The 22,100-nt window shown below is 42.9% G+C and overlaps 1 protein-coding gene across 2 annotated transcripts; it reads right to left on the bottom strand.

Moving 5' to 3' along the window:
• Positions 1 to 427: 427 nt before the first annotated feature.
• Positions 428 to 16,235, bottom strand: LOC118021905 (aldo-keto reductase family 1 member C4-like). Of its 2 annotated transcripts, XM_035022400.1 has the most exons (10): positions 16,119 to 16,235; positions 14,218 to 14,385; positions 9,996 to 10,112; positions 9,241 to 9,318; positions 7,915 to 8,037; positions 4,953 to 5,062; positions 4,102 to 4,267; positions 3,499 to 3,578; positions 2,973 to 2,975; positions 428 to 764 (listed from the first exon to the last, which is right to left on the bottom strand). In XM_035022400.1, the coding sequence occupies exons 1-10, from the start codon at positions 16,203 to 16,205 to the stop codon at positions 722 to 724; spliced, it is 975 nt and encodes a 324-aa protein (XP_034878291.1). In that variant the 5' UTR covers positions 16,206 to 16,235; the 3' UTR covers positions 428 to 721. The 2 variants fall into 2 exon arrangements, with proteins under 2 accessions (XP_034878291.1, XP_034878292.1); XM_035022401.1 differs by lacking the exon at positions 2,973 to 2,975 and having other exon boundaries at positions 698 to 764; positions 16,119 to 16,205.
• Positions 16,236 to 22,100: the final 5,865 nt, after the last annotated feature.

Below are 22,100 nucleotides of genomic sequence, written 5' to 3'. Positions count from 1 at the left end.
CATTTCAATTATTGTATTTTTCAGTTCTAAAATTTCCATTTTGTGATTGTTTATATCTTCTATTTCTTTATTGAAACTTTCTGTCTTTCCATTTGTTCCAAGTGTGTTTGCCATTGTTTCTTGAAACATTTTCATGATGGCTGTTTTAAAATCCTTCTCAGATAATTTTCATATCTTGGTCATCTTGGTGTAGGGCATCCTTTGCTTGTTCTTTTTCACTGAGTTTGATAATCTTGTCCTTGGCATTATGAGTAATTTTTAATTGAAATATGGCCTTTTTTGTATTGTGTTTTAATTAAGTTTTAGATCCCTTTAAAAGGTCTGATAAAATTGTATAGTGTGGTAAATTCACAGAACAAAAGAGAAAAGAAATTCTTATGGACAAGTAAAAAGCTTGAAAGTATATTAAATGGTTAGTTTTTTTTGGAGATTAATATTCCCTGTGATCACTTCAAAAGATCAGCATTTCAACCTCTGTGACAGAAGAAAAAGCAAAACAGACTAAAAACCAAGGCTAGGTTGTTTGAAATGTATTTTCCTTGACTTTTGCGGGGAGGGGGAGACTGGGTTTAGAAACTTTTACTTCCAGATCTGGGGAATCAAGCCACATATCAACCTGTCAGGCTAAGCAACGTGGATAAACGAGATACCTTCTCATCGGTGAGTTGTTTGCCAGTCATCAACCAGAGTCAAAGAACTCTGGAGCAACCAGACACTGTTGTCAATTCTCATCAAAAAATGGATAATCTGGATGCTTAACAAATCTAAAAGGCAAAGGGAGAGACTTAGTCAAGTAACTGTTTCTGGGCTGGATAAAGAGAGGTTTCTTCTAAACTGGCTTAAGTATGAAAATTAATGGAACTTTCTTTTGGACAGGTACAAAAGCACCCAGTTTTATAATAACCATGTACCCCTCCTTGACACTGTAATGAATAGAATGTAGAAAATACACTTACAAACTCACGAACACAGGTACAAAAATAAACCAATATGGTGCATTTTTGCAGGTACTGTATTATTCTACAACTTAAGGAGATAAACTCTTTGTGTTGCTAATTTAAACTCCCAAGAGGGCAGAAATGAATTCTGCCTTTTTAAAAACCATGCCAACCTGGTTTAATACATACAGTTAACAAATATTTCAAGGCAATGAAGAGGAAGGTGATAAGAATGTCACTGTTGTTCAATTTCTTTCAAGCACTCAGAAGTAATTCATCTACCCCTTTACTCAGTAAGAAATTACTTTTTAGACCTAGGGATGGATACAGTGATTATGATGTAAGTCACATCAGGGGTATTTCATTTTAGCAAGGGAGGTAGACTCTCTCCCTCTCTCTCTCTCTCTCTATATATATATATAGTAATAATTTTGAGATAGGAAGTGCTAAATCACTAAATAATTAATTACTGATTAAAATGACCAATGTTAATTCCCGCTTCTCCACTCTCCCTTCCTTACCTTCTCTATCATTTGATGGTATTATTCCTTCAACCAGCATTTAGTAATCACTCAGGGAGAGAGTAGATTTTTAAAAATCCTGCTCTAGGAATCTAACATTTCGAATAAGGTAAATGGGAAATAAACAGCATAAATCAGTAAACCGTATGGCATGCTAATTAGGAATATGTGCCAACAGAAAAACAAAGTCGAGTAGAGAGAAAGGTCTTGCTGGGCAGGGTTGCATTCTTAGGTAAGGTGACAGAGAAGGTATCACGGAGGCAACTCCTGAGGGAGGACGTGAAGGAGGCGAAGGAGTGGGCATCCAGCTATCGGGAGGAAGAACATTCTAGGCAGAGAGAACAGTCAGTGCAAAGGCCCTGGGATGGGCCTGGCGTCTGTGAGGAACAGCCAGGAGGCCACAGGGCTGCACTGGAGTCAGCAGGGGGAGAGAAGGACACAGACACAGACAGCGAGGGAGAGAGCATCCTGCTGTCCCTGCAGGTGTGGTAAGGAGCTTGGCCTTCACTCTGAGTGAGAGGACAGGCTAACAGATGTCAAGGAGTGCCCATTCACTCTGGCCTCCAGGTGTGGAGCAGACGACAGCCAGCTACCTGAGCAGGAAGACTCTGGGATGAGACTGTGTGTCATGGGGGGGGGGGGGCATCTGCACATGCCATAGTGAGCTCAACTGTAGACGTGACGGGTTTGAGATACGTATTCCACACCCAAGTGCAGCTGAGCAAACGGGATACACAAATCCTCGTAGGTCTGGGCTGGATATAATTTGGGGAGTGTGTATTTAGATGGTGTTTAAAGCATGAGACTGGATGAAATCCCCGAGGAGGTGGGTGCAGATAGGAAAGAGAAGAGGTCCAAGGACTGAGTCACTCCAAAGTTAAGAGGTCAGGTGGATGGTGAGGAGCCTGCAAAGAACATGAGAAGGACCAGCTAGGGAGACCAAGGAAATGCAGACGGCCTGTGCGAAAGGAAAGCCAGGAACGTGTTCCTAGGAAGAGAGAGCGATTCACCAGCTAAGACAAGATGAATGAGGAGAGGAGGTCATGGCTGACCTTGATGAGAAGAGTTTTGGCAAAGTGGGGGGCAGGTGCCTAGTTTGTGTGGGTTCAGAAGAGAGAGCCTCGAGGTGGCAAGAATAAGCTTCTTCCAGAAGTTTCCCTGCAGAAGGAGGAAGGGGGCGTGGCTGCAGAGTGAAGTCAGCTCAAGAGAAGATTCTGGTTTTGGTTTTGATTTTAAAGATGGGAGCATGAGGAAACAAACTGAGGGTTGCTGGAGTGGGGGGTGGGGTGGGAGGGATGGGGTGACTGGGTGATAGACACTGGGGAGGGTATGTGCTCTGGTAAGCACTGTGAATTGTGCGAGACTATTGAATCTCAGATCTGTACCTCTGAAACAAATAATGCAATATATGTTAAGAAAAAAAAAAAGAAGAAGAAGGTAGCAGGAGGGGAAGAATGAAGGGGGGAAATCGGAGGGGTAGATGAACCATGAGAGACGATGGACTCTGAAAAACAAACTGAGGGTTCTAGAGGGGAGGGGGGTGGGAGGATGGGTTAGCCTGGTGCTGGGTATTGAGGAGGGCACGTTCTGCATGGAGCACTGGGTGTTATGCACAAACAATGAATCATGGAGCACTACATCTAAAACTAATGATGTAATGTATGGGGATTAACATAAGAATAAAAAAAAAAAAGATGGGAGCATGTTTGAATGCCTCTAGGAACCATCCCATGGGGAGGGAAAAATTGATGGGGATGCAGAGTATGGGATTTCCCCAGGTTTCATATAGCCCACTGAATTAAGGCAGCGAGAAGGGCAGAAGTCAAGGGTATCTACAGGGGATGCCAGCACCCCGCTTGCCCCTGGAATGCAAGTGGGGTGGGGACAGAGGACAGGAGAGCCACAGGGAACAGGGGGTCAGAAGGAAGAACGTTTCCCAGCCACTTTCCTAAAAGATGAGGCATCCCTCTGTGGATTGGGACCAGTGGAGCCCATCACCGTCCTGCTCCCCAGCGTCTACAGCACACCGAGCTACTTACATATCTGTAAAATAGCGAATGTTTTTGTTTAGGCCGTCCAGGGTTTCCATGTCCTCTGGTGTCAACTGGAAATCAAAAACCTGTCAGAAACGGGAGAAGATTGGCTCCTTTTCCTTGTGTCCCTGACTGCCCCCGTCCCCCCTGGAGAAACACATATTTATGTAGGGATGTATGCAGGTGTTGTGAGATGGTGGCCATGAACCTGGGGCTCATTCCCCTGTGTGGCAGTGTGTCCACTGAACTCAGACCACCCTCGGGGTTGCTGGGTGGGTGTGGGTGTGGCTGGAACAAAGGAATCCTAGACAAAGGAATCCTAGGTTTAAGCCCAAATCACATCTCATCTAACTCCTCCATTCTGCCCCTGAAGAAATCAAGGCCATACTGTGGGGTAAAAAAAACAACATCGAGACCCAAACCTGACCCTCTGGAGTCCTTTCCCACATTCCCTCCCTGCCTCAGCCGGATGATAGAGCAGTTACATACAGCACTTAGATGCACACAGTATACACCCAAACAGACCTCGGGGGCCTCACAGATAACCCAGACCCGAGGGAAATGAGGCACTTCTGTTGGTCCCCTGCTGCCCACAGCCCTACCACGAACCTGGAAGTTCTCCCGAATTCTCTTCTCGTTGAAGCTCTTGGCCAAGGCCACCACTCCCCGCTGCAGCTGGAAATGCAGGGCCACCTGGGCGGGAGTGCACCTGTGCTTCTCGGCAATGGCCTTGAGCACTGGATCCTTCAGGAGAACGGGGGTGTTCTTGTTCACCCTGGAAGAGAGGCAGAGGTGCCGTGTGCCTGCGGTTATACCCACTCACGCTACGGGGGCTTCATCCTCTGAAATCCGCCTCATTACCCTCTGACTGTCTCCATCCCTGTTTTTGCTTCTTTTGGTAAATCCAGAGAAGGACCAGAGAAAGGAAGGCAGAAAAGGACTCTCAGGTATTATTTCTCTTTTCTTAAACTTTTCTGAGAAATGTAGTAGAAGACTGGATAAGTCAAGAAGATAAAATGTTTGTCCAAAGCAGGACCCAATAATCTCCATGATAATAAATAATCCAATTATTTTATAACAACTTCAAAAATGCTTTCAAGTAATGATCTGTTCTGTCGAGTGCTAAAAGGTGCATTTTTATATTCCTCTTCAAGAGATAAAGAAACTAAGACTTACAGAAGTTGTTACTTGTCTCCTATCACTCAACTATCAAGCATCAGAATCATGGGCTCCCTTGGTCACTCTTGAAGGCCAAAGCTTTTGAATTGTGTGAACGTTCTAATCAGTGATTTTATTACCTAATACTGTGTTCTTGAGTCGTTACAACGTAGGATAGTTAAAGGGTTTACAAGGATGGATTATTCCTGCTGTCTACCGTCAACCTCCCCCTGAGGGTTGAGCAATGATGACTCCAGAAGATACGGCGTCTGTGGTTAGAAAAAGTGCACAGAGATCATTACCATTCCTTCCTGGAGTCGGACCCCAAGGCAGCGTATGCGGTCAGGACGATGTCCTTGGACTTGCAGAACTCCAGGAGTTTGCTCTGGTTGAGGTAAGGGTGACATTCCACCTGCAGAGTGCCAAGCAGAAGGGTTGGATCACAGGACCAGGGCCACCAAATTGATGAGGCACATACGGGGCTGTGTCACATGGTCACAAACGCATTTAGTTGTCCCACAGGATCGTCACCCACAGCTGTGCCAGTGGAGTGGCCAGAGGCTGACCTCTGGATTACTGCCCAGAGAGAGCGAGTACCGAGAAATGGGCTCGGGGCTCAGGAGAGACAAGATCGGGGTGGGAGGACTTGGGTCTCCTCACGCATTGCTCATATCTAGGGAGGAGCAGCTCTGCCTTTCCTAGTTATCCTCAGTCTTACACTGATCTCTTCTCTTCACAGCCGCCCCGCCTCATCCTCCACATCTGAGTAATTTTGGCTCCCGAAACCAGAGTGCTTTCCTCTTTCCCACCACATCATATTGTGATGTCTCTGAGTGATCCTTGGCGCCTCCAAACACCAGCAATGCTCTGCATCCCTGCACCTGTTCCCTTGCCCAAGCTCAGTCTTGTCTCGGGTGTAGAGGGATTCGGGACTTTGGGCCCCTTTGCCATCAAGTGGAAAGAAATGGCTAGTTGTTATTCGTCAGAAACTGTTACTGGTGTTATGACACACACACAGCTAGTGAGAGAGGTTTCTGTGCACTAAAAGGTATTCAGTGGTGCTGACTCATTTTCCATCTGTCTTCCTTCCATGCACCTGGAGAGCAGGAAATCCAGAACCTTTACCCAGAATGCCAGCCACGTCTTCTCTGCCTTCTTGTCCAGGTATATGTGGGCCAAGACCGTCAACCCAGCCATGGGACGGGTGGGCTAGGGGCCAGCTCAGCTCAATTGTGGATTCTTGGGCTGGGCTTGGGTATATTCCCTTCCATCAGATCAGTTAGGCTCGAGTTAAACCCCAGGTGGTTAGGCCGCAGTGTAGTTGTTTCGCTGTGGGGTGGGCCCGAACGGAAACAGAATGTTCTAACCATTTTTCAAGCTGACCACTTTCCTTTCCCCTGGCTAGAAGCATGAGGGGATTTTTCTCTCCAGTGTTCATTGGGAAAACCTGGTAGGGCTTCTGGAGGTAAAAATCACAGAAGTGTGGGGACCACCCCCTGGAGTCTTTAGCTCTCAGACTCATCCACACTGAGCCTCCAGCAAGTCAGCAGCTGCTGTTTGACACTCTCCTGCCCCAAAGGGACCCTCGCAGCCCTTGTGTTCCTGGGAAGCTGTGATTCCCTGCATCTGCTTGCCTGCCTCTCCAATTTTGGGGGCAACAGCTTGCCTGGACCCCAATCCTCTGAGGGATCGAAACAGAGTGGCTGGTTCTCTGTTGGGTCAGCTTTTCCATGATTGTACGGATGCAAGGCACAACTCCCCAGCTCCTTATGTGCCGGAGCCCAAACCGGCAGTGCGGCAGAAGCACTTTCTGCTGCACACCTTTCTCGCTGCTTTTCCTCTGACTCTGGTGGTCAGATCAGAGGGAGCAGAGATCCGGAATGAGCTGGCTTGCTGGGGCTGGCTCAGGCAGGAAGTGCAAATTAACTCTCTGTGTCACGGCCACTCCTGTTTGCAGCTCAGGTGGGGAGGAAGGGGGATGTGTTGTATGCGGGGCCCCAAACCAAACCTGGACCCGGGTACACCTGACCTCAACCACCGTCCACGATAACTTGTTTGCCTCACAGGTCACCAGGGACTATACTCTGCACCAGCTCTTCAGGCCCGTGTAGATGCCCCGCCGACCAATGACCTCCACTTGGCCGAGTTCTGCTGGCCCTGTAGAGCTCACGGCCGCGTTCAGCTTAATTGGTCACCACTACCCCGGTCAGAACCAGTTTCTTTAATTCCTCTAAACTTGTGATGCCCAAAGTGGAGGTAAACCTCCCTAGTTATCCTCAACTTTTTAGAACTCCTGTTTGTATTTTCATCTAAAAATAAGCCTCCCGGATATTTAATACACGGACTGCCTATCCCTCTCTGTCAGCCAGCAGGTCAGAAATTTAAAAGGAGATGACATAAACCCAGGGTGCGTGCGGGCCCTGCCTAGTGCAGAGGGGCGGCCACTCACTTCCCTACTCATAGGATTTCTTACTTTATTCCTTAAAATAAGCAAGTTGTATGTGTGGCTTATTAAAGCAGGTTTATCTTAACAAGTGGACTTCTTAATTTTTTTTTACTTGTAAATTTGTTATTGTGGTAAAATACACATAACATAAATTTACCATTTTTTATAAAAAATAAGTTTACCAGGGCGCCTGGGTGGCTCAGTTGGTTAAGCGTCTGCCTTCGGCTCAGGTCATGATCCCGGGGTCCTGGGATCGAGCCCCACATGGGGCTCCCTGCTCTGCGGGGAGTCTGCTTCTCCCTCTGCCTCTGCCCCTCCCCCACACTTATGCACTCTCTCTCTGTCAAATAAATAAATAAAATCTTTAAAAAAATAAAAATTTAAATTAAAAAAATAAGTTTACCATTTTAACCATTTGTAAGTGTAGGATTCAATGGCGTTCATGTATTCACATTGTGGCAGGCTGATTTTGTACCTTCGAGTCTCAGTGGTTATGTCGTGACACAGAACTCAACAGAATTCTCCATTTTCCTTTACACAAGGGTATTCCAACTTTACTGACCGGAGGTGAGAAAGCCCAGTAGTTTTTTTCTAGGACCAACCACCATAGCACCTCTAGTTGATTACACTCCAACCTGACCCTCCGATGTTTGTTTATAAAGCGATGTGGCCTTGGGACCTGTTTCAACAACTTGCAATGCACTCCGTTCTCTAGAGGGGAGGGAGAGGCCACTGGTGACCTTGTTGAAATGAGGGAAGAGGAAGTTGAGGAGGGAGAAGAGGTTGGGGCGTGGGGGGGGCGGGCTGGTGAGGCTCACCTGGTTGCAGACAGGCTTGTACTTGAGCCCTGGCTTGTTCAGGATCATCTCCAGCTGTCTGCAGCTAAAGTTGGACACACCGATGGACTTGGTCAGCCCTAAATCCTTACACTTCTCCATGGCCTGTGAACAGAGGGGGTGTGAGGAGTTATCTGTGTAACTGGCTGGGGAAGCATGATAAACAATAATGTGCTCAGCCTGGGGGCTGGGGCTGGGAGAGAAGATGAGACACAGCAGGAGAGAGAAAGCCTTGAAAGGTGCTGATGTCAATAAATGAGATAGGAATTGGTTAACCGAGTATGAGAATGAAAAAGAAAATAATAGAAAAAAAATGAGTAAGAAGATAGAGTAAGGAAAGAAGGCAAGGGGTTCATGACAGAGCTAAAGGGGCTAATGCGATTTTTAGCTGAAAGCTAAAAAACCTTGAACGATGGCAAAACAAGCTCCAGGAGAACAGGAAGTAGAGCCTGGGAAGCACAGGAAGCAGGGAGGAGGCCATCCATGTCCCCCAGACCACTGGCTCCCTCTTTTCCCTTTGACCTCATTTCCTATTAGGGTTACCAAATTCACCCTGTTCCAGTCACACATGCCCCCTTGCTGTTCTTGAACACGATAGGTTCTCTCTTACCTTAAAAACTGGGCCTTGGGGGCTCCTGGGTGGCTCAGTCGTTAAACATCTGCCTTTGGTTCAGGTCATGACCCTGGGGTCCTGAGATGGAGCCCCACATCGGGCTCTCTGCTCAGCAGGGAGTCTGCTTTTCCCTCTCCCTTTATGCTCTCTCTCTCTCATTCGCTCGCTCTCACTCTTTCTCAAGTAAATAAATAAAATCTTTAAAAGAAAAAAAGCAACACTGGGCCTTGGCTTTCTTTATGCCTGTATCACTCTCCCTCCAGATACCCACATGATCAGTTCCCTTACTTCTTGCAAATCTTTGCCCCGTGTTAGCTGCTCAGGAGGGCCTACCCTGCCCATCTGCATCCTATAGCTACCTTGGCATTCTCAGTTCCGTGAGTCAGCCTTCCCTTCCCATTCCAACCTCATGCCACAGCACCTTCCACGCCATGTGCCCAGAGACCTTGATCTGTTCACTGATGTAGCCTGAGAACTTAAAAATTCTCCACACTAAGTACACCATAGACACTCAATAAGTACTTACTGAATTATTAAATGGGGGGGATGTGAACCAAGGCAGAGGGACATCCAGGGACTCGCCCAAGTCTACACGGGAGCAGAACTGGACGAGACACATGTTTCCTGGATTCCTTGTCCATCCTCTGTCTCCCAACATGCAGAGACATAGATAGCATCTTTGGAGTTATACTCACCTCCCATGTGGCACAGAAATCCACTGTGTCAAAAATGATTTCTCCATCTTTGTCCTTTGGGAAAAGTTCTTCCCCAGGCTGGGACACAGAAAAGAATGAGAGGTTGTATAAAGCTATGTTTGGCCCCAGCCAAGCCGTCTACAGACCTTGAGGCTAATGCAACAATCTATTCTCATTCTTGAAACGAATGGGAAGGTTAGGCTAAAGGGAAAGAAAGTACGTGGAGGAAGTATACTTCCTAGAAAGTATGTTTTTAACTGCTAAAGGTTTAATGAATATTGTTTGTGTCAAGGACAACATCCTAGAGAGAAGTGAGGGTGGTGCCAGGACTCCACAGGCCCTTTGGCCCCCGACCCTTCTGGGATAGGCCACTCCCACCCCTGCTTTCCACCTGGAGGTGGCCATGCGAGAGCATGACTCATCAGCATCTCAAGGCCTGAGCTCCAGACTCATTAAATCTCCGGTACCTCAACTGGTCTCCACATTGGGACATTCCCCAGACACAAGAGGACAGAGGCTGAGATTTAGGAGCATGGGATCTTCAAAATACAGACAGTGGATTCATAAGATCAAAGCAAAGACATGGAAGCCAGTGAGCTTTTGTCACTCTGGGACTGGGATGGGAATATGTAGCAGAAAAAAGGGAATCTCAAAGTATTATGTATGTTTTCTCCTCATTTTTATAAACTATATCCTCTGCTGTATTCAGCTACTAATTGTTACATTGATCATCGAAGTAAAATAACTTTGCTAACCTTCAAAGCTACTGGGAAATGAATGAGATAAAGATTCACATAGCTCAACCCAAGCTTCCTCAGGGACATGTCCAGGCCGGTTCGAACCAATTCTGGATGGAAGAAGGTTCCCCACACCTGCAGTGGTTAAAAGAGAAATGGTATGAGATGATTTTTTTAAAGAATCTTTTTTTCTTTTTTAAAGATTTTTAAATTTATTTGACAGAGAGAGACACAGCGAGAGAGGGAACACAAGCAGGGGGAGTGGGAGAGGGAGAAGCAGGCTTCCCGCTGAGCAGGGAGCCCAATGCCAGGCTCGATCCCAGGACCCTGGGGTCATGACCTGAGCTGAAGGCAGACGCTTAATGACTGAGCCACCCAGGCACCCCCTTTTTTTAAGAATCTTTAGAAGAAATTAATAAAGTATAAAACTGTCACTATTTGTAATGCAGACATGATACCATATAAAGACTCCACCAAAAAACTATTAGAACTAGTAAATTCAGAATTCAGTAAAGTGGCAGGAGACAAAATTAATATACAGAAATCTGTTGCATTTCTATACAATAAGGACACAGTAGAAAAAGAACTTAAGAAAATAATCCCATTTGCAATTGCACCAAAAAGGATAAAATACCTAAGAATAAATTTAATCAAGGAGATAAAAAACCTGGATTCTGAATATTATAAGACATTAGTGAAAGAAATTAAAGATGAATGACACAAACAAATGTAAAGATACACGATGCTCGCAGACTGGGAGAACTAATATTGTTAAAATGTCCATACTACCAATAACAATCTACAGATTCAATGCAATCCTTCTCAAAATACCAACAGAACTAGAACAATCCTACAATGTGTGTGGAACCACAAAAGACCCTGCACAGCCAAAGCAATCTTGAGAAAGAAAAACAAAACTGAAAATATCACAATTCTGGACTTCAAGTTATACTACAAAGCTGTAGTAATCAAGACAGCATGGTACTGGCACAAACACAGACACATAGATCAGTGGAACAGACCAGAAAACCCAGAAATGAACCCACAACTGTATGGTCAATTAATCTTCACCAAAGCAGGAAAGAATATGCAATAGAAAAAAGACAGTCTCTTCAACAAATGGTATTGGGAACACTGGACAGCCACATGCATACACATAAACTCAAAATGGTTAAAGACTTAAATGTGAGACCTGAAACCATAAAAAGCCTAAAAGAAAACACAAGCAGTAATCTCTTGGATGTTGGCCTCAGCAACATACTTATGGATATGTCTCCTGAGGCAAGAGAAATAAAAGCAAAAATAAACCGTTGGGACTACACCAAAGTAAAAAGCTTCTGCACAGTGAAGGAAGCAATCAACAAAACAGAAAAAGCAACCTACAGAATGGGAGAAGATATTTGCAAATGATATATCTGATAAGTGGTTAATATCAAAAATACATAAAGAGCTTATACAACTCAACACCAAAAGAACAAATAATCTGATTAAAAATGGCAGAAAACCTGAATGGACATTTTTCCAAAGAAGATAAGCTGATGGCCAACAGACACATGAAAAGATGCTAAACATCATCAACCATCAGGGAAATCCAAATCAAAACCACAATGAGATACCACCTCACACCTGTCAGAATGGCTAAAATCAACAACACAAGAAACAACAGGTGTTGGCGAGGATGTGGAGAAACGGGAACCCTTCTACATTGTTGGTGGGAATGCAAGCTGGTGCAGCTGCTGTGAAAAACAGCATGGAAGGATGTTCCTCCAAAAATAAAAACTAGAAATACCATATTATCTACTACTATAATTCCACTTTGGGGTACTTACCCAAAGAAAATGAAAACACTAATTCAAAAAGATACATGCACCCCTATGTTTATTGCAGCATTATTTACAACAACCAATATATGGAAACAATCCAAATGTCCATTGATAGATGAATGGATAAAAAAGATGTGATACATATGTATATATACAAATGGAATGTTATTCATAAAAAAACGAAATCTTGCCATTTGTGACAACATGGATGGACCTAGAGGATATTATGCTAAGTGAAATAACTCAGAGAAAGAAAAATGCCATATGATTTCACTTATATGTGAAATCTGAAAAGCAAAACAAATGAATGAACAAACAAACAAACAGAAAACAGAAACAGACTCATAAATACAGAGGAGAAAATGGTAGTTGGTGGTTTCCAGAAGGGACGGGAGGCAGGGGAGGGGTGAAACAGGTGAAGGAGATCAAGAAGTATGAAGTTCCAGTTAGTTAAACAGTAAGTAGGTCATGAAGAATGGAGAATATATATAGTCAATAATGTTTCAACAGCGTTGTATGGAGACGGATGGGGGCTACACTTATCGTGGTGAGTGCTGTGTAATGTATAGACTTGTCAAACCACTCTGTTGTATGCCTGGAACTAAAAGAATATTGTATTTCAACTCTACTTCTGTAACAAAAAATGCTCTTTTAACTTCACTTCAATAAAAAAAAATTGTTGTATTTTAATATGGCTTAGTTGATTGAGTCATCAGGGGCTTGCTGCCTGGTTCTAGCCTAAGCAGAACCAAATAAAACTATTTGATTCAGCTAAAAAAAAAAAAAAAAGAATCTTCAGGAGAAAATAATAAAATGGCAAGTAAACAACAGCAACCACAAATCCAAGTGCCGTCATTGGGAAGTCATCCTGCCAAGCTCCTAAGTTCCGTATCCTCATGGCTTCTGTTTCATACTGAATTAAGACAATGAGGTAGAAATGGACAAGTATGGCCCTACACCGAGGGTCTCAAACTTTAAAGTTTTTTTTTTAATTTATTTATTTGACAGAGAGAGAGATAGCGAGAGCAGAAACACAAGCAGTGGGAGTAGGAGAGGCAGAAACAGGCTTCCAGCTGAGCAGGGAGCCCCAACGTGGGGCTCAATTCCAGGACCCTGGGATCATGACCTGAGCTGAAGGCAGACGCTTAACGACTGAGCCACCCAGGCGCCCCACAAACTTTAGAACATAAAGGAATTAATTGGTCTCACTGTACAGAACGCATCCCTGGGTTCTACCTCAAACCTAATAAATCACAGTATCTGGAGACTGAGCTGGGAAATCACATTTTAAACAAGAACCTCAAGCAGTTGTGATTCAGGAAATTGTGTCTTGACTGTATTAAATGGTTCAGTGTTCCCAAGAAAATTGGGCCCTATCGGGATTTTGGGGGGGAGGGTACTTTAGTCAGCTTATTTTAAAGAAGTAATAATTTAAGGAAAATCAATCAAAATTGCTAAAACCAACAAAACAAAAGGATCTAATGGAAAGGAGATAAACAGATGAGAGTAAGATGGTGATACCGCGTCTAACACAGAGAAAGCTTCATCTTCTGGAGCGAAAAGGAAGAGATATCTGTTCACAGACCTGCCTAGGATTCATTTGCGTGGACTTCAACTCTCTCTTCATGGGCTACTTCACCTCACATTTAAATATTTGGTTCTAGGGGCGCCTGGGTGGCTCAGTTGTTAAGCGTCTGCCTTTGGCTCAGGTCATGATCCCAGAGTCCTGGGATCAAGTCTCACATTGGTCTCCCTGCCCAGCGCAGAGTCTGCTTCTTCCTCTGGCCCTCACCCCACTTGTTCTCTCTCTCTCTCTCAAATAAAATAAAATCTTTAAAAATATATATATATTTGGCTCTAGTAGTAGTCAGCTCAATGAACACTACTGGAAAAATGCCTCTTGGATTCTCTTTCTAGTCTGACTTAAATATATAAGTTCTTTTATTTGTTTCAGATATGATATCCATGGATATGAGGAATAGTAGGAGAAAATGCTCAAAAGTATAATATATATATATATATATATAGGATATATATATATATATATATATATATATATATAGGATATATATATATATATATAGGCGCCTGGGTGGCTCACTCAGTTAAGCATCCAAGTCTTGATTTAGGCTCAGCTCAAGATCTCAGGTCATGAGATCAAGCCCCACGTAGCCTCCGTGTTCAGTGGGGAGCCTGCTTGAGATTCTCTCTCCCTCTACCCCTTCCCCTGCTGGTGCACATGCACACACTCTCTCTCTAAAATAAATAAGTACATCTTTTTTAAAAAGTTAACAAAATACATAAGTATTTTTACAAATATTAATTTCATCCTTGGAGCAGTTCAATTTTCCTACTTCAGAGGAAAGAGACCCAACATGTCTATTATTCACAGATACATAGGAAACTATACACAGAACCTTTGAAGTGTAGAATATGTCCTCTCTCTTCACCATGCCATCGGCAATCTTCTTCCGGATGGCCCTCCCAATCTCTTCTTCATTTAGATACAAATAAGCTGAGTCAATATGGCGGTAGCCTACATTGATTGCTGTCTTGACAGCCTCTTCTACATTACTCTTCGCAACCTAGAAGACCATAAAAAGACAAGGACCTACTGGATTCAGGAATGCCAGTTCCACAAGCAGAGCTATTCAGCAGGACCTATTGTTTTTCTAAGGGCTGAGAGCTAGAGGTGACAGAGCTAAATGTTGACTTATAACCTTAGTGGTAAATGTTTAACAACAGACTCTCTGAAGAAAAGAAGTCCTGATTTAGAATATTTGCCAGTTTCTATGGTATAAATACTCCCACCACCGCTAACTTCAAGCTATGAATATTAGGAAAAGGTGCTCACCATCGGATCTTGTGAGCCCATGAGCTGGCCCCACTCGTCACTGGCTTAACCCTCTGCCTCTGGGTTTACATGATCTGTGGTTTTATACAGTCTATAGATTTACAGTCCCAAGTTAATTCACTGGTAAGAGATTATTACACTGATTGCAATTCAGAAGTCTAAGGCTCAAAATTATCTATCAGTGCAATGAAGGTATAACTTTACACAGAATAAATTAATGATTTACCTATGTCAACTTGGAGAAACACTTCAAACAACATTTGAGGAAGGACAAAGAGGTAAAAGAAAATAAACTATTCTTTTACGCAAAAATAGCTTGTCATTAAGTTTGTTGTTATGGTGGCGGTTATTACTAAGTTGGTGTCTGTAGGTGATACTTTCTCCTATAATCAATAGACAACTTGGTTATTTTTCTTAGCTGCCTACTGTTCTGCTGGCTTACCAGGCTGGACTTTTAAAGTTATCCATAATTTTCTCTCTCTGTGCCCCTCCTCTCCCTCACTTAAAATGTCTCCCAGGGTTATTTTCTCATTTGTAACTCCCAATGATACAGACTTAAAAGCCACGTCCGAGGAAAAGGAACACTCTGTGCTAGTGTCCTTGCTGAGTCCTCAGCATGACATCCCATGTGACTCTCATGCTGGGGAACGAGCCCTACAACTTGCTCTAAATAGTTATAAGCTCCTCTGCCAAGAACCACTGAAGATGTGCTCTTGTAAATTCGCGATGTTCAAACAAGAAACATGCATGGAGTTCAGTTTTCCAAGCAGAGAGAGAATGTCCAAGGGCCATGTGGCTCTCCCCGTGGCACAGTCTTAACAACTGGGCCTCTAAGAGAATATTTCCACTCCAGATCACCAACACTCTACGTGAATCTTGCCTCTCTCCAGATCCTTCAGCGTCTGAGATTTCTCTAGATATTCTACGAGCGTGGGTGGACAGAGAGCTCTTGGACCCTGGGCGTTACAGAGAAACTTCATGACAAGCAAGGTTGCTGCGAAGTCCCTGACTCCTGGGTTTTACTGATTCCAACAGACTTTGAATGGCTACAACTGGACAGCAGGTGCAAGGAACAGAAACAGCGTTGCCCATGCCTGGACTGCTGATAGATGACACACTTCCATGTCCCTTGATAGAGCGCCACTCCAAGTGTGATCCTTGGATAAACAGCATCAGAGTCACTGGCTAGCTCATTAGAAATGTGGATTTTTAAGCCCTATTCCCAGATCTACTCATTCAGAACCTTTGTGGGTGCAGCCCCCAAATCTGCCTTTTTAACAAGATCCTCCAGTGTTTGTATGCCTATTAAAATTTGAAAAGCATTGACCTAATGCAGAAAACAACCTAACCTGGAGAGAAGCAGCTTACAAATGGAGAAAATGAGGCCTTCTTGCATTTCCTAAATTCTGATTCTGATAAGGACCCATGTCTGCTACTCTCCATCTCCAATGTCATTACGACTACCTCACTAGGAGCAGAGGTGCCAAATCCCAGCATAGGCATGAGGTGTCCATCATTCAGCTTTATAGAGCAAGCTTTCATTTGGTTCATCTCTTTGCACTCTTCTGGCTTTTTATGAAAAGAAATCTGCTGAGGGGAGAAAATAATATAATTGCTATTTTTTTTAACAGCTTTAATGAGATATAAGTCAGATACCATAAAATCACCCCCTTTAAATTACCCAAGTCAGCAGTTTTTAGTATATTCATGGAGTTGTTATCCATGTACAATTTTAGAGCATTTCATAACCCCATACTCATAGAAACAACTCCCCATTCCTCTCTCCCTTCGACCCCTGGCAACCACTTTCTGTCTCTTTGGATTTGCCTATTCTGGAATTTTATATAAATGCATTCATACACTCTGTGGCATTTTGTGACTGCTTGCTTTCACTTAGCATAATGTTTTCAAGGCCAATCCACGTCGTAGCGTGTAATAGTACTTCACTCCTTTTAATGGCTAACATCCCTTTGTACAGATGTACCACATGCTTTTTATCCATTCATCAGCTGACAAACATTTGGTTTTTTCAGCTTTTTGCCTACTGGGAATAATGCTTAAGTAAACATCCATGCACATGTTTTTGTGTGGACATACATTTTCAATTCTCTTGGGTCTATACATAAGCCTGGAATCACTGAGTCATAGAGCAAACCCAGGTTTAACGTTCTGTGTAACTGCCAAGTGTTTTCCAAAATGGCTGCAACGTTGACATTCCAATTCTTGAGAATTCCAGTTTCTCCACATCTTCTCCGATACTTGCTACCCACTGTTTTTTGTTAGTAGCCATCCTGACAGGTATGAAGTGATATTGTGTTTTTGATCTGCATCTCCCTGATGATGAGTGACGTGGAGCATATTTTCATGTACCTCTTGGCTATTTGCATATCTTCTTTGAAGAAATGTCACTTCAGTCCTTGCTCATTTTTGAACTGGTTATTAGTTTCCTTTACTAACAAGTTGTGGGAGTTCCTTATATATTTTGGAAAGGAACTTCTTATCAAATACATGGTTTGCAAATGCCAAATTCTTCCATTTCAAAGAATGCCTTTTCTCTCTGTTGATGGTTTCCTTTGCTGTTTTCAAGCTTTTTGGTTTGATGAAGTCCCACTTGTTTATTTTCGTCTTGTTGCTTGTACTTCTGGTACGAAATCACGATTAATGTCATTAAGATTTTCTCCTATGTTTTCCTCCAGAGTTTTATTTTATTTTTTTTTAAGTTTTTATTTATTTATTTATTTGAGAGAGAGAGAATGAGAGACAGAAAGCATGAGAGGGAAGAGGGTCAGAGGGAGAAGCAGACCCCCTGCTGAGCAGGGGGCCCGATGTGGGACTCTATCCCGGGACTCCAGGATCATGACCTGAGCCGAAGGCAGTCGCTTAACCAACTGAGCCACCCAGGCGCCCTCCTCCAGAGTTTTAAAGTTCTAGGTCTTACATTTAAGTCTTTAATCCATTTTGAGTTGAATTTGACAACCCCAATACATTTGTATTATTCTAACATGGTCTTAGAATGATTAATCTTTGATTAATTTTGTTTTTAAACTATTTAATGAAGCTCTAACTCTGGGCCTACCTCCATTTCTAAGTTTGAACTGATAAATTAAGAGAGCAGTTGAGGGGTGCCTGGGTGGCTCAGTAGGTAAAGTGTCTGCCTTTGGCTCAGGTCATGATCTCGGGGTCCTGGGATCGAGCCCCATGTCTGGCTGCCTACTCAGTGGGGAGTCTGCTTCTGCCCCTCCCCCTGGTTGTGCTCTCTCTCTCACTCAAATAAATAAAATCTTTAGGAAAATAAAAATAAAAAATAAATAAAAGAGCAACTGAAATCCAGGCATTATCTGCTTCATGATATGTAGCAATAGAAAGTACACAGACTACCTGAACAGTTTTGAAAAAAGAAATTATAATGATGTTTATTCAGATTTTATGATGCTATGGAAAATTATTAAATATATATATTCTGAAGCTCTTATCTGATGTTTCCAAACCAATTTCTCAAAAGGCTCTGCCCTATCAGTGTTTACACTCTGATCAACAGAGCATGAAAATTCCTAGCTCATTGACCCTGTGACAGTATTGTGATACCTCATTGAAAAATTTCTGAACAGACTATTGGGCTGTCACACTCCTTTTCTAGCATGTGTTATCCTTAATAAATAGAGCAGGTCTCATTACAAGAGGCTGACTAACGCTATTAGGTTAATTTCTGGATTCTGACTCTGTTAATCTTTTCCTTCCCTCTCGTGCTTAAATCAGGTGCATTAAAGCATCTCCTTCTCCTCTCCTCTCAAAAAGGCGTTAGACTCCCAGTAAGTCTATTCCACCTTGCTTACACAAAGGAGACGTGCATGAAATGTATGCTAACTAGACGTACTGTGGGCATTATTCCACTATCTATCCAAATATCAAATCATCACGCTGTATATCTGAAACACATAACGGTATACCTCAATTATATCTCAATAAAAAAAGTATGCATTATAAATATTAAAAAGATGTGGGGGGGAAATAAAATATGCATTAAAAATGAAATACCATTTTCATAAGTCTGTTTAAATTGTTGTATTCCATGAAAAGATCAGCTACAAAGATGGTGAAGAAAGTAAGATTACACTACATAAACAATGCGTACATGGGGTATGAAACTCCAGAATGTTGACAATTACTGTGATATTTATTATTTCCTTGTGATTTTGGTCTCTGTTCTGGAGTAGCCAATTTTTCAGATCCCTAAATGAAAATGTATTAATTTTGAAGAAACAGATTAAAATTTATTTTAAAAAATCCCTGGGTTTGTAGATTTTATTGCATAATTGGTCACAATGAACTTACCAGCAGGTGTTCAGCCTGCCCAGATTTAGAGTCCCCAAATGCCTTCTCAACCTGCTCCCTCCTGGCCTCCTCTGCTCAGACGTCTCCTGTCCTTTCCCTTTGATGTCTTGTCTTGGCCCCTCTAACTAGAACTGCTCCGTCTCTGCCTTTACTGAGTTTAGAAATTCTTCCAAGACCTTTGAGCTTGCCCAAAGCCAGCTCAGTGACTGGCACCTTCTCCTTGGGTTGCATAGTTCATACCAGGGATTGTTTAATTATGAAACACTTGTTGGTATTTTCTGGACTTTGATACGCACTACCACCTTGAATCGGTATATGCAATTCCCCCTCAGTACTGATTCTCAACCATCTCAAACCTGTTTCTATTTGCCTGGTTTCTCCATTTTATTTTAATTTCCTCTAACCAACTCCTTTAATAAAGTAACTGTCAACATAGTATAAGATATTAGTGGTTGACAACCTCACCCTTTAAGAAATATATTTAATCGGAAACATGATGTGAGCTCATACTTCTAAAATTATGTTTAAGATACTATTTCCGGCTCTGTCTCTCCTAAGGGAGGCAAACAGGACCTAGTAGCATCTCTACCTACCCCCAATTCTCTTGTGTGATACCAGTGACCAGAGTTTACTCCCTAGCTCTGTTTCCTCCGAAAAGAAATCTGTCTTCTTAGAGAGTAGCTATTTGTGTCTTGCATCAGGATAATTCAGGACAGACCTGAATATCATGTTGTTGCCAGAAATCAAGCCAGCAACAAGGCTGCTAAAACAAGGCATCCAAGGAAGGAATCCTGCCAGACACCTGTGACAATTTGAAATGAAAATAACATTAACATCGTTATTTGGAAGAAGTTGATTCTATGAAAAGCTACGAGTTCATAATTACAGTGAAAAACAGAAAATTAATATAAAGGTTAGGAAAAGGCGGTTGAAATATAAAAGCAGGATGAACACAAATAAAATATGTTGAGTTTGTCACCGGTTTTAATAAGTGAGGGAAGGTGAATGGACATGACTATTTTTTCTTCTTTTATATCCATGGCAGGTGATAGAGTAGAGCTCTGAATGTGTCTATTTGTGCAAGCGGGACATTGAGGCAAGCCCAGCAGCTCTGAAAGGGCGCCAGGTGGGAAGGATGGTGGCAGGTGTATGGACAGGAAGTGTGCCAAGTACAGGAACAATGGATCCACCAGTGGCCACACAAGTGACGAGTCAGTGGTCCGATGCTCAAGTACAGAAAGAGCTTCACAGTGTGGAAGAGAGGAGAATAAATCCTGTGGATCCCATAACACTAGTAAATGGAACCTCTAAAAGGCAAGTCCCTTCATGAGACACCAGGGTGCAAAAATACTAAAACCTATAAGGAAGGCAAAGGCATGGGCACTTTCTAAAGTGTGTAGAAAGTAAAGGTTTACCATAAAAAAAAGAGGTCATTTCGGTGATCAGTGGCTTGGATTTGAATCACCTGAGGAGAGGCAACCATATCAGGGCCCTAACTAAGGATAAATCAGTCATCCAAATCCCGCTAATTGTTTGGTTCCAAAACATTTTACTTCTGAATACTGAAAGTTGGAATTCCCATAATTTTCAAGTGTCCTGAAATATTATTCGTCCTTTGGGTTTTTCAGCCATTAAAAAAAATGTCTAAGTCATTTTTAGCTTGGGGGCTATACGTGCAGTGAGCCGTGCTCACTTTGTGGATCTCTGCTCCATATAATTAGTAGACATTACGATATCTATGATTATCTTTCTATAGATTATGTCTTAACTGTGACAAAATCTGCATAACAATGTCCTCTTGACCATGCATAACTACACAGTCCAATGGCACTAAATAGATACACAGTGTTGTACAACCATCACCACTAACGACACAGGACATTCTTGTCATCCCCAACAAAAACTCTGAACCTTTCAAAAAATCTCCTTTGGGAGAGTTCACTACCGATGTGTAGAAGCACAACTGATCTCTGTGTGTTCGCCTTGCTCCTTGTAAATTTGCTGAGCTCGTTTATTAGCTCTAGGAGTTTCCTTATGAGCCCTTTGGGATTTGCTGTACGTAAGGTCAAGTCATCTGTGATTGAGAATAGTTTTCCCTCATCCTTTCCAATTTGGATGCCCTTTGTTTCTGTTGCTTGTCTCATGGCTCTGACTAGAGGGTCCAGTATAATGTTGAATAGCGGTGGTGGGAATGGGTGTCCTATCTTGCTCCTGATCTCAGGAGGAATGCTTTCAGCCTTCCAACATTGAGTAGGATGTCAGCTGTGGGTTTTTAATGTATGGCTTTGCTGGGAGTTTAGCTAAACTACTGATGATGTCACTGCCTCAGCATCCCTTTTGTGTGGCTAAGTACAAAATGAACTGAATGATGCTAGCCCCTCCCACAAACTCATGCCCTAGAAAACAGTGTTTTTGAATGCCTCCAAAAGCAGAGATGGCTCCTTGAAATCTCCTGGAATCCACATTAAGATTTATACCCTTTGGGGTATAAAACAATGGCAAGAGCCTCTGTATTTGCAGGCAGCAGACGGAAGCAGCAACCTACCATCGAAACACAGAACATTGATACTGACCACCCTGGATCCAACAAACCCTTCCAGACCTCTCATTTCCATCCTCACAGCTACCTGCCGCAGGCCAGGGGGGTTGGGGATTCTAGGAACTACCACTCTGAGGGCTCTAATCGACCAACATTAGCTCGATTCACCGGCCAAGCTTTCCCCTGAATGTGGCAAGCTTTCAGATACACTCCAGAGCTCCAAACTTTTTTGAAGGAAATCTAGGTGTTGGTCTAGTAATAACATTTTTACAATCATTGCTCTTGCATGTTTTTTTCTGCAGTTTGTCTCATCAGTGATGTTAAATTTGTGATTTCAATGCAAACTGTTTCAGAGATGATTTTTCCAAAATGTAACCAACTTTTAGATACTCGATAAAAATCAGTTCCCATGTCTTGATTGGTAGAGTAAGCTTAATCTACTTAGCATGAAACTAAGGACAATTCATTGTAGATGCTATTCCTCTCCAGTCATAAAAGAGCTTTAGACATACTCTAACCAACCGGCAGAAATGATTCTCTGGCAAGGGGAGACTTAACCTAACACTTGGCATCTT

Source organism: Mirounga leonina, unplaced genomic scaffold, assembly GCF_011800145.1.
Source record: "Mirounga leonina isolate KUSES-001 unplaced genomic scaffold, KU_Mleo_1.0 Mir_175, whole genome shotgun sequence".
NCBI classification, from domain to species: domain Eukaryota; kingdom Metazoa; phylum Chordata; class Mammalia; order Carnivora; family Phocidae; genus Mirounga; species Mirounga leonina.
Note: the sequence above shows the minus strand (reverse complement) of the source record. Positions and strands in the feature narration are given on the sequence as shown.

Excerpts from the sequence above, each read along its gene's own strand:
- LOC118021905 (XM_035022400.1), bottom strand. The coding sequence starts at position 16,205 with ATGAACCAAATGAAAGCTTGCTCTATAAAGCTGAATGATGGACACCTC. Across the intron at positions 14,386-16,118 it reads GCACCTCTGCTCCTAGTGAG|GTTGCGAAGAGTAATGTAGA; the intron begins GTAGTCGTAATG and ends ATGGTCTTCTAG. Across the intron at positions 3,579-4,101 it reads GAATTCGGGAGAACTTCCAG|GTTTTTGATTTCCAGTTGAC; the intron begins GTTCGTGGTAGG and ends CGTTTCTGACAG.